General features: G+C 36.3%; 1 protein-coding gene across 1 annotated transcript; it reads right to left on the reverse strand.

The window, feature by feature from the left end:
• Positions 210–11,462, reverse strand: LOC109328937 (WRKY transcription factor WRKY24-like). The gene is made up of 5 exons (XM_019562581.1): positions 10,990–11,462; positions 10,145–10,318; positions 9,495–10,048; positions 8,661–8,822; positions 210–830 (listed from the first exon to the last, which is right to left on the reverse strand). The coding sequence occupies exons 1-5, from the start codon at positions 11,329–11,331 to the stop codon at positions 455–457; spliced, it is 1,608 nt and encodes a 535-aa protein (XP_019418126.1). The 5' UTR covers positions 11,332–11,462; the 3' UTR covers positions 210–454.

Genomic DNA, 15,578 nt, shown 5'->3' on the forward strand with positions numbered 1-15,578 from the left:
TAAGGTACGCTTCTGCTTTTATATATTCATTCTCGATAATTTCACTACTTCTTCGGAAGACTTTCTATTTTAACTCCATAGTCCAGATCAATCAGGAAAAGAAAAGTGAAAAAAATAATACTGCAAAAGATTAAATGAGGCTCTCTAGCTCCCAAGAAATGTAAATAAAAGCCCAAAACTTAATATATATTTTCTATAAACACATGTGTGACATACAACTATACAAGTTTCAAATATACAGTATCTGTACCAATCATATGGGTGTGGAAATATACAATTAAACAAACTAAAAATGCAATGAATGGATGAATTAACCTGATTATTTTCCAAATAATTTTTAAACCACCCGTTCTAAATAATCCAAAACCATGCCAAAATATATATTCCTTTAGCACCACAAAGAATCAAGAAAATAAGTCATTTCTAAGTTCCTCACCCGGAGAAAAAGACATTGTCACTCGTCCATATAAGACTCCATTAGATTCTCAAACTCAGAGAAACCGAAACTTCTTGGACTCGGCAGCATCCATTGGTTGAAGTATGATTGCCCTTCTTGTGGTCTAAAATCCTGAATAGAATTGTTGTAGGAATTATTATTGTACTGAGTAACATTAGAGGGCCTTATGGCAGTAACTGCAGTAGTGATGGTGTTGTTTGTGGTATCATTTGGCAGTGATCTTTTGATAGAATGGTTACCACTTGCACGTGCAGCAGGGACATCATGGTTGTGCTTTCCTTCATAGGTTGTGATCACTGCACTTAAATCTTGTGAGGCCCTCTCTACATGTTTCCTCACTGAACATCCTGGGAATGTGCATTTGTAGTAACTCCTATGACACAAAATTATACACAAAGTAAGACAAGACAATCTAAGAATAATGTTTGCAGAAATACACCATATGTTATCCCTACTTTGTCTTTTGTGTGATGTGAGTGACTAGAGAGGAAAGAATTTTAATAAATGAGTTAGAAGTATAAAAAAATATGATGTAGATTTTAAACTTCGGTGTAAAAATAACATAACATTCTTGTATATGACAGCATCACATATACATGAGAATAACGAGGTTGCCAAATTTGACCAAGAAAATTAAAACAAGCATGTAGAATCATAGGTGATATAAGGTAACATATACATGGGAACAATTGAAGGTTCCACATTAGCGCTATGTAGCTTTATGACAGTTCTATATTACCTCGACTTGTGTCGACTAAATATTGACATTCATCATTGAGATTTTCCTTTTAAAGAGAGAAAACAAAATGTGGAATTCAGTCATTTCACTTTTTCTTACCATAAGTAGATGACAATAATAAGTGCCAATGTTTGTATCCATAATATGTTGATATCATCTTAGTTTGCAACAATTATAAATGACACTAAATAATACTTTTTGGCTGAGTCATAATTACATACGTTTTGTGGTACTGCCCAAAATGTACAAACATACTATCAACCACGCCAGGATAAAACAACACAGTTCTCTGTTATCAAAATTTTTTACTACAATCTAAGAATCGATCTTAAATACACCAACAATATGGCTACTAGTGTCAATTCTCAAAATACCACAATATGACTACTTGTGTCAATTCTTTTCTAACAATCTGACTACTAGTGTTAGTTCTCGAAATTCTCACAATTTGGTTGTCTGTCTCAATTCTTAGTGTCACGAAAAGAAATGGAGAGAAGTTTGCCGGAAATGCTTCGGCTGAGAGTATGAGGGAGAAAGAAAAAAAATGAGGAAATATTGCTCGATTGGTGTAATGAAATGTGAAGGAATGAGACTTATATTTATAGCATGAGGCATCCAACGATCATCCTCATCCGACGGCTCAAATAGGAGATGCATTCCCAATATCACATTATCCAACGGCCATATTCCCAACGGTCATATTCTTTACTCTCCTTTAAAGTTTTTTATTTCACACCCCAAAAAATTCTCATTAATGACCCATTAATTTATTATTGAAAACTATCATATTCCAACATAATATTATTAATATTACTTCTAGAAAAAATGTGATATAAACAACTGATTTGGTTAACTTTTTGGTGACACTTAATAATTTTTATTGGAACATACTCAATATGCTTACCACAATGACTTGCCAACCAAGCTACATGGAGATGTGCCACATGCTCAAACCAACAACACCAAAGGCTCATCCCATGCTCCAGCACGAGCCACTGGCTCAACCAGCTCGGTCAGAATCCTATGCGCCATAGCGCATCAGGTGGAGGCCCTTGACCGAAACAACATAGCTCAGTCCACGCCAAGCATCAGGCATAGTTCCCTCGGTCAGGATGCCCGAGTCAGGCGCACATCCCTCGGTCAGACTGACGCCCCAGACTTGCTTAGGCTGATGCACACGGTCTGGGCGCATCAACAATACACAGTCAGGCACATGGCCCTGACCAGCCTTGGCGTGCAACACTATACAATCAGGCTCATGGCCCTGACTAACCTTGGCGCACCAGATTCCTACCAAGGCCTGACTAGCATTGGCGCACCAGATCCTTACCTAGGCCACAAGACATGCTCGGTCAAATTTTATGCACATGGGCAATTAATTGGCACGTGTGTTTCATAGGGGCACATTTTGTATATTCTAGAAGATAGTTCACCCTATGTTAGTTAAGCAAGTTTGTTAGTTAGTTAGTTGGGTTTATTCGCCTTTTGATCTCGTTGCTTCTGTTACAAGCAACATTGCTTTCCTATATAAGAAAGCATATGGCTATGTAATCCATCATCGAAAAATATACAAAGAAATCATGAGGTACATTGAGTCCAAGTTTCACAATATGGTATCAGAGCCTTGTCTATAAAGGCTCTGTTTACCAAAGTTGCAGAAATCTTTGTTACTCACCTCATCCAAAGAAGACATAGCCAAGAATTCAGGCAAAAAAGAAGGAAAGGTAGCCAAGAATTGATTAGCAATGGAGCAAGAAAGAAACATGCTAACCACTTTGAGCACTAGTGAAGTGCAGAGCCCATATTTCCTCCATCTAGGAGAGATAGGGGTTGTGTTGGTCACACCACCACTAGAAGGAACAAATTATCACTCATGGATGAGATCCATGAGGAGAGCACTAAAGACTAAGAACAAGCTGAAGTTTATTGATGGCTCTATCACACCTCCACCACAATCATCTTTGGAGTATGACATGTGGGATAGATGCAACAATATGGTCATATCATGGATCACAAGATCCCTCTCACCAGAGATTGCACAAAGTATCATGTATATTGAGAGTGCACAAGAGTTATGGGCAGACTTGAAGGAGAGATTCTCAAAGGGAGATTACTTCAGGATTTCGGATGTGTTGCAAGAACTGCACTCAATGAAGCAAGGGACATGAGCATATCAACCTATCACACAGAATTGAAGACACTCTGGGAAGAACTAGAGTCCTTGAGAACGATACCTGTGTGTATTTGTGAGGTCAAGTGCAACTGTGGATCAACTAAGGCTATAAGGGACTGAAGAGAAGTGGAACATGTTATTTGCTTCCTCAAAGAATTGAATGATGAATTGAGTGCAACCAGAGCCACTATCTCAAATAAACAAGGCATTCTTACTAGTACAGCAACAAGAAAGACGATTTGATGAAGTCAATCCAACAAGCTCTAAGGCACTGCTCAACTTCTCAAACGACAAACTTGGCACCAACAGAAATGAGACTACACAGCAATGGAAATCAAGATTCCCTGGACAAGGAGGAGGCAATATGCAAGGAAGAGGAAGAAGTTTTGGCAAGAGCTTTAACAGAGGTTTTGGTGGACAAAGAAATGGCGGACAAAGGTATGCACCTATTGTGGGAGGAACGGACATACAATAGAAACATGCTATTTCAAGCATGGTTTTCCTCCCAACACACCTCAAGGAAGATCAAGACAAGACAGTGGGTCAGTCAATGTAACAACAACTCAAGACATGACCTTAGACAAAGTTGAAAAGAATCAGGCACCAACCTCTGATACAAGAAACATAGGCTTCAACTTTGGGCCAGAGCAATATGCTCAATTGGAGTCGCTCTTCAAAAGCATTGGATCAAACAATGGACCAGGCAATGGACATAATGTAAATCAACTCACTGTCATACCAAGCAATGACACTCAAAGCAGACCTGCCCAAGAACATTAAGAATCCTCAGGTATGAATGATCAATGGATACTTGACACATGGGCCACTGATCACGTGTGCCCCTTCTTGTCAAAATTTAACACCTTCTGGCATATAAGGCCTATCACTATAAATTTGCCTAATGGAACCACTATTCTAACCAAGATATCAGGCACAATAATCTTCTCTGAGTCACTGGCCTTGCACAATGTATTATATGTCCTATCTTTAAATATAACATCATTTCAGTGCACAAACTAGTGTCCTCATTACACTGTAAACTGATGTTTGATGGCTTAAATTGTTCTATCCAGGATATGACTACCTTGAGGATGATTGGGCATGCTGATGTTGTTAATGGCTTTACATGCTTAGGAGAGACTTTAAGGATAACTTGGATATAGTGCATGATGTGAACACTTTGAATACTTTGCCTTTTTTTGACTTGTGGCACTTTAGGCTAGGTCATCCCTCAATGAACATACTTAACTCTTTATGCAAAACCTTTAGCTATATAAACTGTAAACACAATCTTGTATGTGATTTCTGCCACTTGGGTAAACAAGCCAAGCTTTCTTTACCAAATAATATGCATAGAAGTTCATGTGCTTCTGATATTGTCCATATGACATTTGGGGACCCATAGCAAATATTTCTATACATGGCCATAAATACTTTCTCACTGTAGTTGATGATCATACTAGACACACTTGGTTGTTCCTTATGAAATCTAAGGTAGAAGCTAGACATCTTATGCATGCTTTTGTCCAAATGGCTCACACTCAATTTGGCAAATTGATCAAAGTCATCAGGACAGATAATGGTGTTGAGTTCAACACCCCTGGTTTCTTTATGGAGAAAGGAATGATACATCAAAGATCCTGTGTGGAAACCCCTCAGCAGAACTCAGTTGTTGAGAGGAAGCATAGGCATATACTGAATGTTGCAAGAACCTTACTATTCCAATCAAAGCTTCCTAAAACCTTTTGGTCCTATGTTGTCCATCATGCAGTCTACCTCATTAATAGGTTGCCAACCCCAAACTTACAGCACAAATCACCATATGAACTTCTTAATGACAAACTGCCCAACCTACAAGATTTGAGAGTTTTTGGCTCTCTGTGCTTTGCTAGCACTCTAGCTCAACACAGGACTAAACTTGACCCTAGGGCCCGAAAGTGCATATTCCTTGGATTTAAGGACGCCACCAAGAGTTACATAATCTTTGATTTAAAAAATATAACCATCACACCAATAGAGAATGATGACTTTGCTCTTCTACACCAGAGTCCGATGCACCATGACAACAGATCAACAAACCAACAACCTACCCTTAGAGTCCAGTGGTACTGACCATGCCCTTGACACCCCTATTAACTCTGAGGCCAACAACAACCCTGTTAGAAGATCCCAGAGAAATAGAAGTGCCCCTGCATACCTGCATGACTACCACTGCAATCTTCTCTCCCCTAGCCATACTCAACCAAAGTCCACCAAGGCTAGTCATCCCTTATCCAATGTCCTCTCCTATAACACAATTTACCCTAACCATTTGAAACACATATTGTCTATCCAAACCAATATAGAACCTAAACACTACTTCCAAGCAATCAAGCACCATCATTGGATAGTAGTCATGCAACATGAATTAAATGCCCTTGAGATAAATAGAACTTGGAGCATAATTGACTTACCACCTGACAAGATCCCTATAGGGTTCAAATGGGTTTATAAAAGTAAGTACAAATCTGATGGCATGATTGAGAGATACAAGGCAAGATTAGTTGCCAAGGGATATAACCAAACAGAGGGACTTGATTACTTTGACACTTTTGCACCAGTTATTAAACTAACCACAGTAAAGCTCCTATTAGCCATTGCAGCCTCACAAAATTGGCTTGTGCATCAATTGGATGTCAACAATGCCTTCTTACATGGTGATTTACTTGAGGAAGTCTATATGTCCATTCCTCAGGGTGTCACATGCACAAACCCAAACAAAGTTTGTAAACTCCATAAGTCCCTCTATGGTTTAAAACAGGAAGGAAGGCAATGGTTCACTAAGTTAACCAAGTGTTTATTATCCCTTGGGTACACACAATCTCATCATGACCACTCTTTGTTTACTAAAGCTTTTAACTCTGTTTTTACTGCATTACTTATATATGTTGATGATTTGGTGTTAGCTCGTAACAGCCAAAAATAAATTGATTTGGTTAAACTCTGCTTAGACATTCACTTTAAAATTAAAGATCTAGGCCCAATCAAATACTTTCTAGGCCTATAAATTGCTAGATCCACACAAGGCATCACCATGTGCCAAAGAAAATATGCCCTTGATATACTTGCAGATACTGGTTTCCTGGCTTCAAAACCAACACCAACACCCATTGTGAAGACCACAAAGCTACACCAAGACACCTCAACTCCTCACTCTGATCCAGCAGCATACAGAAGATTGGTAGGAAGACTCATATACCTAACCAACACAAGACCCGATATCAACTATGTTGTGCAACAACTAAGTCAATTCATGGCACAACCAACCATCGCTCACCAACAAGCTCTAACTCGTGTTTTGAGATACATCAAAGGAAGCCCTGGCCAAGGGTTATTCTACTCTTCCACATTAGCTCTTCAACTCAAAGCATTTAGTGATTCAGATTGGGCAGCCTGCATTGACTCACGCAAATCCATCATTGGCTCTTGTGTTTTTCTTGGTGATTCCTTAGTCTCTTGGAAATCCAAGAAGCAAACCACTGTGGCTCGTTCTTCCTCTGAATCAGAATACAGAGCATTAGCATCCACCTCATGTGAAATCCAATGGCTCACTTATTTGCTCACCAATTTCAAGGTACATTTCACTCAACCTGCCCTCTTGTATTGTGATAATAATTCAGCTAGATATATTGCTGCAAACTCTGTATTTCATGAAAGAACTAATCACATTGATATTGACTGCCATGTGGTTCGAGAACGACTCCAAAACAAGCTCTTCCATCTCCTTCCTATCCAAACAACTCAACAAACAGCAGATATCCTGACTAAAGCTCTGGATCCTGCCCCTTTTCACTACTTGCTTTCCAAGCTGGGCACACTCAACATCTACGCTCCAGCTTGCGGGGGCTATTGGAACATACTCAATATGCTTACCACAATGACTTGCCAACCAAGCTACATGGAGATGTGCCACATGCTCAAACCAACAACACCAAAGGCTCATCCCATGCTCCAGCACGAGCCACTGGCTCAACCAGCATCAAGTTGAGGCCCTTGACCGAAACAGCATAGCTCAGTCCACGCCAAGCATCAGGCATAATCCCTCGGTCAGGATGCCCGAGTCAGGCACACCTCCCTCAGTCAAACTGACGCACCAGACTTGCTTAGGCTGATGCACACGGTCTGGGTGCATCAACAATACACGGTCAGGCACATGGCCCTGACCAGCCTTGGCGCGCAACACTATACAATCAGGCTCATGGCCCTGACTAACCTTGGCGCACCAGATTCCTACCAAGGCCTGACTAGCCTTGGCGCACCAGATCCTTACCTAGGCCACAAGGCATGCTCGGTCAAAGTTTATGCACATGGGCAATTAATTGGCACGTGTGTTTCACATGGGCAATTAATTGGCACGTGTGTTTCACATGGGCAATTAATTGGCACGTGTGTTTCACATGGGCAATTAATTGGCACGTGTGTTTCACATGGGCAATTAATTGGCACGTGTGTTTCACATGGGCAATTAATTGGCACGTGTGTTTCACATGGGCAATTAATTGGCACGTGTGTTTCATATGGGCACATTTTGTATATTCTAGAAGATAGTTCACCCTATGTTAGTTAAGCAAGTTCGTTAGTTAGTTAGTTGGGTTTATTCTCCTTTTGATCTCGTTGCTTCTGTTACAAGCAACATTGCTTTCCTATATAAGAAAGCATATGGCTATGTAATCCATCATCGAAAAATATACAAAGAAATCATGAGGTACATTGAGTCCAAGTTTCGCAATAATTTTATGTACACTTAACTCATTTTTTTGCACCGAAATTATAATGAGTGGTGTGGTGTTTGGATAAATCTAGTGATTCAAATAGTGGATTGCATCATGTGACCGTCACAACCATATCATACTGCAAGTGTTGTGTGACAGCGAATTACAATAATGTGACAGCATCAAGCCACAACACAACTACATTATGCTGCATTTGGCCGCATCGAATTCAAAAGTATATTTTTAATCACAAAATAATTCACATCGCAATTTACATTGCAACGGCCGCAATAATAACAAATGTAGTAACCGTTACCACAATCACAACCGTAATTTAAAACAGTGGATAAATATTCAAATTGAATTGCTTTCAAAAAGTTGGACAACAACTTAAAGGACTTCATATTTAAATATAGTCGGTGATGAACTTAATGATGAGAACTTAAAAGGACTTCATATTTTAATAGAACTCCAAATATAATTACTTTCAAAAAGTTGGACAATGACTTAAAAGTTATAAAAAAAATAGCATCTTTTTACCTTGGATTTGTATTTCCCTTGACTACTTTCTGCCCATATTTCCTCCATCTATACCCATCATCTAGAATATCAATGTCACTGGTTGTCTGAACTACAACCCTGGGCTCTCTCACTGTTCTACTTCCAAGTGCTGATATACCCTCATTTTCTCCTTCTATTCTCCTGAAATATAGATGGAAAAATTAATTAAGCAGAGAAAGAACCATGCAAAATATAGACCACAAAGTGGATTGTGGATTGTGGATCTAAAATTATGTTAAATGAACAAATAAAAGTCTAGTAATGCTATATAGGCAGAACTATTTGTTAAAGTTCTTGTCAAGATTTGTTAAGATTCAAGGATACATGGGAACAACAATTTTTCAGATGATTAAGTAGGGTCCCATTTATCCATCTTATAAAGCTTAAAAGTAAGGACAAAATTTTTGTTATTAGTTAACAACAACCAAGCTTTTATCTCACTATATGAAATTGATTATGTTGATCAAACGACGCCATAATGTTCTATCATAAATTATATTCGTAAACTTGTCTATATGTGCTTAATGCTATACAGAACTGGTTCTACGTACGAATAAAAGATAAAGGTTGTGTTATGCAGTCGACAACCAACATAAAACTTTATCCAATCTTCATGATATGATACTACTCCCCAATGAAAATATAATACTGTGTAACTTACGTTATGTTTTTATTAGAAAACAGCACCTGCATACAAAGAGTTGTACTAAATTTCTGTACTAAAAAAGAAAGCCAAATAACTTTGGCAAAATCTCCAGCAAAAAAACTTCTAGCTACTTCGTATTTTTCCAATTAAAAAGGGTAAAAACTCACCATCTTTTGGCATCAGGTTCATCTTCATCAATCTCATTTGCTCCTGATTTACTCCTCTGAGAGTTATGCTCATAATCATTATCTCCGATTGACACTGATGAGTTCTCAGGAGTTGCTGCTGAATCCATTTGTCCACTGACATGTGTGACATATGATTGATCTTGTACCTCATTTCTAACATGTTTTGAAGGAGCAATAACAAGAGAAGATGAGTTTCTCCTTGTAGCCTGAGGCTTAGGATGGTTATGAGAACCTTTGTAAATTATCTCAGTAATTTGGGCATCTAAATCCCTTTCAACCTTTTTCTTTGTTGGGCAATTGGGGTATGTGCATTTGTAGTAACTTCTTTCACTCCCTTTCACTTGTTTTTGCCCATATTTCCTCCAATTGTACCCATCATCTGATCTTCTACTTAAGATCTGAGGTTGAAAATTAGTGTTGTGGTTACTTTGGACATTAGAAATCTCAGGGGTGAAACTCTGCATAGAAGAGTATTCAGTTTTTACTATACTCTCTTGCTTAGTTGCTTCATGAAAAGTCCATGCCTGTTGTTGCTGTACAAAAATTAACATGATTTAATCTGTTAACTAATAAGAATGAAGGCCATAATTTTGCATAAACAAATATGTGCTGCGAAATTGGTTACTTACAGTTTGATTTGTAATGTTTGAAGATTGAACTTGAGGCTGTGGTTGAGTTGGGAATGAGAAACTTGAGAAGTTTTTTTCTTCTTCTTTAATATTATTCTGCTTATTTTCCCCATGATTACTCTTCCAATTGAAACCTTGAGCAACAAGTGCTCCAGTTGTTGGAGATGGCAAAATCTATATAAACATTAATAACAAAGCCTTAGTCTCAATAGATACCATCTCTGCATGCACCAAATAGTTTCATAATGTTATATCATAAATCATATTAATTGATAAATTACATAAAACACCCATGCCTATTAATCCAATAACAACATTAAATTATCATATGCAATAGGAATTTTAAAAACCATATTATTTGAACAACTGATCCCAACAACTTTTTATCCTAGTTTGACAACTTTTAAGTATCTAACTGGTTATCTTGTTGAAATTCTATTTTTGAATCACGGGCCATAAGCCACACAACAGCAAAAAAAAGAAAATACCTTAAACTACAAAAAAAATCAAACTTCATAGCAATTCTCTTGTTGAACATCTAAATCAAAACGAATGTAGAATCCTCAAACAAAAAAAAAACTTCATAGTAATAATTCTCTCTTGTCAAGTCAACTAAAGGCTCAGGTCAATATATCCCTATACAATAAATAACGAAAAAAAACATCAAAATTCTGTTCCATTCCAATTTGTTAGTGTTTATGTTGACACTTGTTTTTTCGTACCATTTAGAATTGTTGCAAGCTACATAATCAATAGTTCCATGTTCTCGTAGGAGAGTCAACAAGATGAAGAGAGAGAAAAATGAAGAACAAGGTCAGAACGAACAAACCAACAAGTTGACTTACGTTGTAAGAGTTAAGGAGAACCGGAGAATCAAGAAGCTCAGAAAAGCTGAAACCATGAGGCATAGCAAAGTAAGAAGAAGGAGAAATGGGAAAGTGAGAAAGAGGGAGAGAAGGAGGTGGTGTTGACTTAAATTTTGGAACACTTGACCCAACAATACCAGACAACCCCATAAGCCTTTCGGAGAATCCGAGGTTGTTGTTGATGTTGTTGTGATCAGTGGGAGAAGTAAGAAGGTCAGAGAATGAGGTTGTCATGAATGAGTGTGTTGATAAGGTTTGGTTGTTGTTGGGGTATGAAGAGGTTTTAGATGTGTCTAAGCTACTAGAAGAAGAAGAGGCCATAAAAGAGAGAAATTTTAAAAAATAATAGATGAGTTTTTGAGAGATAAAAGGGAGAAGAAGAAAACGTATGGAACAAGGATATTGAGAGGAAAGTTGAGGGAAGGTAACTATGAAAAGGAGATAGTAAGGGATGGTTTGGTTTGACTATGGAACAATACTCATGTTGTATATTTTTTGATCAAGTGTTGTTATTTTATATTTTTATATTCTTTATTGATCAAAGGTGGTGGGGTTGATTGGATGGCTGCTGACATACACTGAAATATCTACATATTGTTCTTTTCTTGTGATTGTTTTATTTAACAGCTATTCCACTTGCTATGCCTTCATTTTTGTTGTTTAGAATTACAATGTTGAAACGGAATTCAAATTGAAATCCATTAAGAGGAGTAATAGGTTTCAATTTTAGAATTTTTATTAAAAAATAATATAAAATCATCCTTAAAAATTGATTTATATTATGTAAATTCTCATCTAATATTGAGTTCTCTAGTACTAGAGAGGATCTAAATTCTCATTTAATATTAGACTCTCATTCAATGGTAGAATGGTGTGAAGTAGTGAAGAAACAAGTCAAATAGGTCAAGTACGTATATAAGTTCACAACATATTCGTGTTGGCCCCTGGACCATGATACGCGGTCAGTCATACACGACATACCATGTGTGAACCAATTTTTTCATACTTTTCTTAATTTTTTGAATAATTATAATTTTTCATTTTTCATATGTGGTTCTAGACCTTATGCCTGAACCATCATCTACATCTTAATTGTCCAAATCCAAAAGCACTTAGTGAATGACATAACATTAAAGGCTTGTAAAGATTTTTTATAGCAATTTAGAATTCATTCATATCGATAATGATGTGAACCAAAAGGGATCCAATATTGATCAGAAATTCATATAAGATCTAGGAGGCCCTAGGACGCTTGGCAAAAATGACACATCAACAACCTAGATTCCTTAAGGATGCAAGTTCATTTTTTATTCATGGAGGATTCAAGCCAACAACGAGGGTCATCCACTTAGGAGAACCACTTGGAGGCTATGGTCAGGGAAGGAGAGTTTAACACTTTCCTAGTTACATTTAACTAAGAGTGTCATGTTTTTAGTTTGCATTCAATAAAGTGAGAATTATTTTCTCACCTCTAGTTTAGGAAGTTTTTACTATTTTTATGTTGACAAATAAGCAATGTAATTTTCATGGGAAACATTTCATGTATGCCTTGTTTTAAGCTAGCATTTGGTAACCAAAAAGGTGTGAAGTTCATCCAACACGCTAGGCGCGTGGAAATCCACGTTGGGTGTGTGTCCCAGCCCCATTTGAACTCAAGTTTGGGTGCTAAGCATGGGGAGTTTGGTGTTAGGCGTGTGGTCAGATCTCAAGACGATGGATGAGTGACATAAAATCAGCTAGGTGGCTCAGTAAACATGATGGGTGTGTTCAAACATGTTAAGTTGTGTTCAAATTGGCTACTAGACACGTTGGGCATGTGTTATGGGGCATCAAGTGTGTACCAAAGCCCCTATTTGGGCGTTGGCCATGTGTAACAACACACTAGGCGTGTTTAAGCCTGCTTGGATGATCTTTGAATTCAAGTTTCAAACTTTGCAACTGTGTGGCAATATCTTCAAGGATCTCATGTGTGGGAAGGTTGTCTTTTTGGGATAAGATCACTTAAGAGTTCAAGTTGCAAATGCCCATATGGTAAAATCCTTGGAGTTTGAGTGCAAATCTCATTTGAATTCAAAATTCAAACAAGATGGGTGGTAAAAAAATTTGATTAGATGTGTGCTTTGTTTCCTTGTTAAGAAGTTCATTGAACCTAGTCTTATTTTTAATTGGCATGTGTAGCTAGTTAGTTTTTGATGCTTTGTTTTAGCTATTTTTGTGGAAGCCTAGTGGGCCAGCCATACACTATTTGTATAAGTTTTTGTTTCAGAAATAACAAGTTGAATATTAATTAGATTAATTCTTGTTTAATTGAGCCTTGTCTTCTAAGTCTTTGGTCGAGCCAAGATCATAGAACTTATCAAGAACTTATTCTTATGGCATTCAAAGGCTTATCACCAACTTGGTATGGCTCCTTACCAATTGTTCTAATCAAGAATATGTTTCTGTGGCAAACTTCATCGGCTTATCAAACACTTATGTTTGTGGCACCATCACCCTTCATTCCTTAACTATTTCTTTTATCCGAACATACACAAAACCGTACAAACTTCAACTCATAAACACATACATGTTTCATTCCATATCCATACACAAACCAAGCCATACACTAAAACCATACACAAAATTGTGGACATTGATATACAAGTTATATTTTGCGAGTCAAATTGATTTTTAGGCAGGAAAGACGGTAGAAAAAATCCAACCACACATGGAGGTTTGCATTAGATAATCATCTCATAAATAAGGAGATTCAATATTTTACAATAAGGTTTTAGAAAAGGTAGTATTTGAACTGAGTAATGATATACATTCCTACTAAATCCTTATACAAATCTTCCCACACCAAAAGAAAGTGACATATGTCACTTGTAATTCAATCATTAATAAAAATGTATAACTTTGTGACACATCTTATCCGGGACGATGGCAAATGCACTTGGGGGTGTCGAAATGCACACCCTGGTTTTTTTTATAAATAAATTTATATATTACCTACAACTCTTTAAGCCCACAATGAGAAGTCCATATAGAAAAAACAATCCAAATAGAAAGGAACTTCTCATAAAAAGAAAGGTCACCACAAATTAGAAATTACAACTTTGAAGAACACATCAAAGGTTTGAGTTTTTATTTCATACACAAGCAAAGCTTTTCCTCCAAATATTGTTTCACTGCCTTCAAATATTATTTCACTTCGTAATTAGTTAGTTTTTTATATAGCCTTTAGTATTTTTCATTTCATTGTTTCTATTCTATATTTCATTTTTTCCATTATTTGTTTAACACTATTTCTATTCAATTGCCTTTAAAGATGTATGACTTTATTAGTTGTTTACTTTATTATTTTCATTTCATTGTTTCCATTACATGTTTAACATTATTTACATTAACAATTCATGTATCTATTAATTATTAATCATCTCACAAATTTATACATCAATAATTTTTACTAGACCATGTTGAAGATAATAACTAAGCCTGTTCAATTTCTTGACATTACAATTCTCTCACAATTGAGAAAAGATGCACATCCTAGTTTGTACAAAGCTTTCAGGGGCAAGGACTATACCGATTTGTGTGTTATTGGGTTCATAGATACTTGAGATGAGTTCTTGTCCACAAAATTGATGTGAAGGTAAACTATTTGAGATATATGGATAATAAATAATAGCAACTTATGTTTGTCATATTCATTTAGAATAAAAATTAAATGAGAATGGAAGTTTATTGTACTAATTCTAAGTTACATTATCATTCTTGACTAAAATAGAAATTCATGAATATTATATCTATTGTGTTTCATTGATCCTATTATGTTTCATTGTTTTTATTCACTCTTTGATAAAACAAATATGACTAAATTTTTAAAGTTGTATTACATGAATTTTCTTCAACTAATTTGGTGGGGTTTGATAATCAACTCGAAACTTATTTCATCAATATGTATAATAGTGTTGAATTTATTTCTTTAAAATGAATAAATAATCTTTTAAAAAAGTTGATTGAAAGGAAATACACATTGTTTACCCATTAGCTTATATTCTTTTAAAGTTAACAATGATTTTACTTGTTGGCACAACAACCATATAAATAACTTTTTCAGCTATGAAAGTTGTGAAAAATAGGTTGCGCAATCAAATAGGAAATACATAGATGAATGACTGTATAGTGACTTATATTGAGCATGAAGTGTTCAACAATATTGACGATGAGTTGATCATTCAATAATTTCAAAATATGAAGTCAAATAAAGATCAATTACGAAATGTATAATTTATTTGATTAACTATATTCAAACTTTATAATTTTGACATTAATATTTTCATCTTTTTTTTATATATGATGATATTTAATATTTAAAATTTTAACATATCTTACACACTCTACTCCCATATCATATATATGTCACTACATGTTACTACTTTTCTTAAATGGTAGGAGATTTGTAGAAGAATTATTATCTTATTTTCCATCGGTAGAACCAAAAAGCCCAAATAGTGACTACATATATTTGTATGGCCCAAGTAACAATAAGAGTTCCTAAAATACTGTAATACCCTCACACCATT

The sequence above is a fragment of the Lupinus angustifolius genome, chromosome LG16, assembly GCF_001865875.1.
Source record: "Lupinus angustifolius cultivar Tanjil chromosome LG16, LupAngTanjil_v1.0, whole genome shotgun sequence".
Classification (NCBI taxonomy): Eukaryota; Viridiplantae; Streptophyta; class Magnoliopsida; order Fabales; family Fabaceae; genus Lupinus; species Lupinus angustifolius.

Bases quoted from the DNA above. Each gene is read 5' to 3' on its own strand.
- LOC109328937 (XM_019562581.1), bottom strand. From the start codon at position 11,331: ATGGCCTCTTCTTCTTCTAGTAGCTTAGACACATCTAAAACCTCTTCA. The intron at 10,049-10,144 runs GTAAGTAACCAA...ATTTTTGTACAG, and splicing joins CAAACATTACAAATCAAACT to CAACAACAGGCATGGACTTT. The intron at 831-8,660 runs GTAAAAAGATGC...TTTGTGTCATAG, and splicing joins AAGGGAAATACAAATCCAAG to GAGTTACTACAAATGCACAT.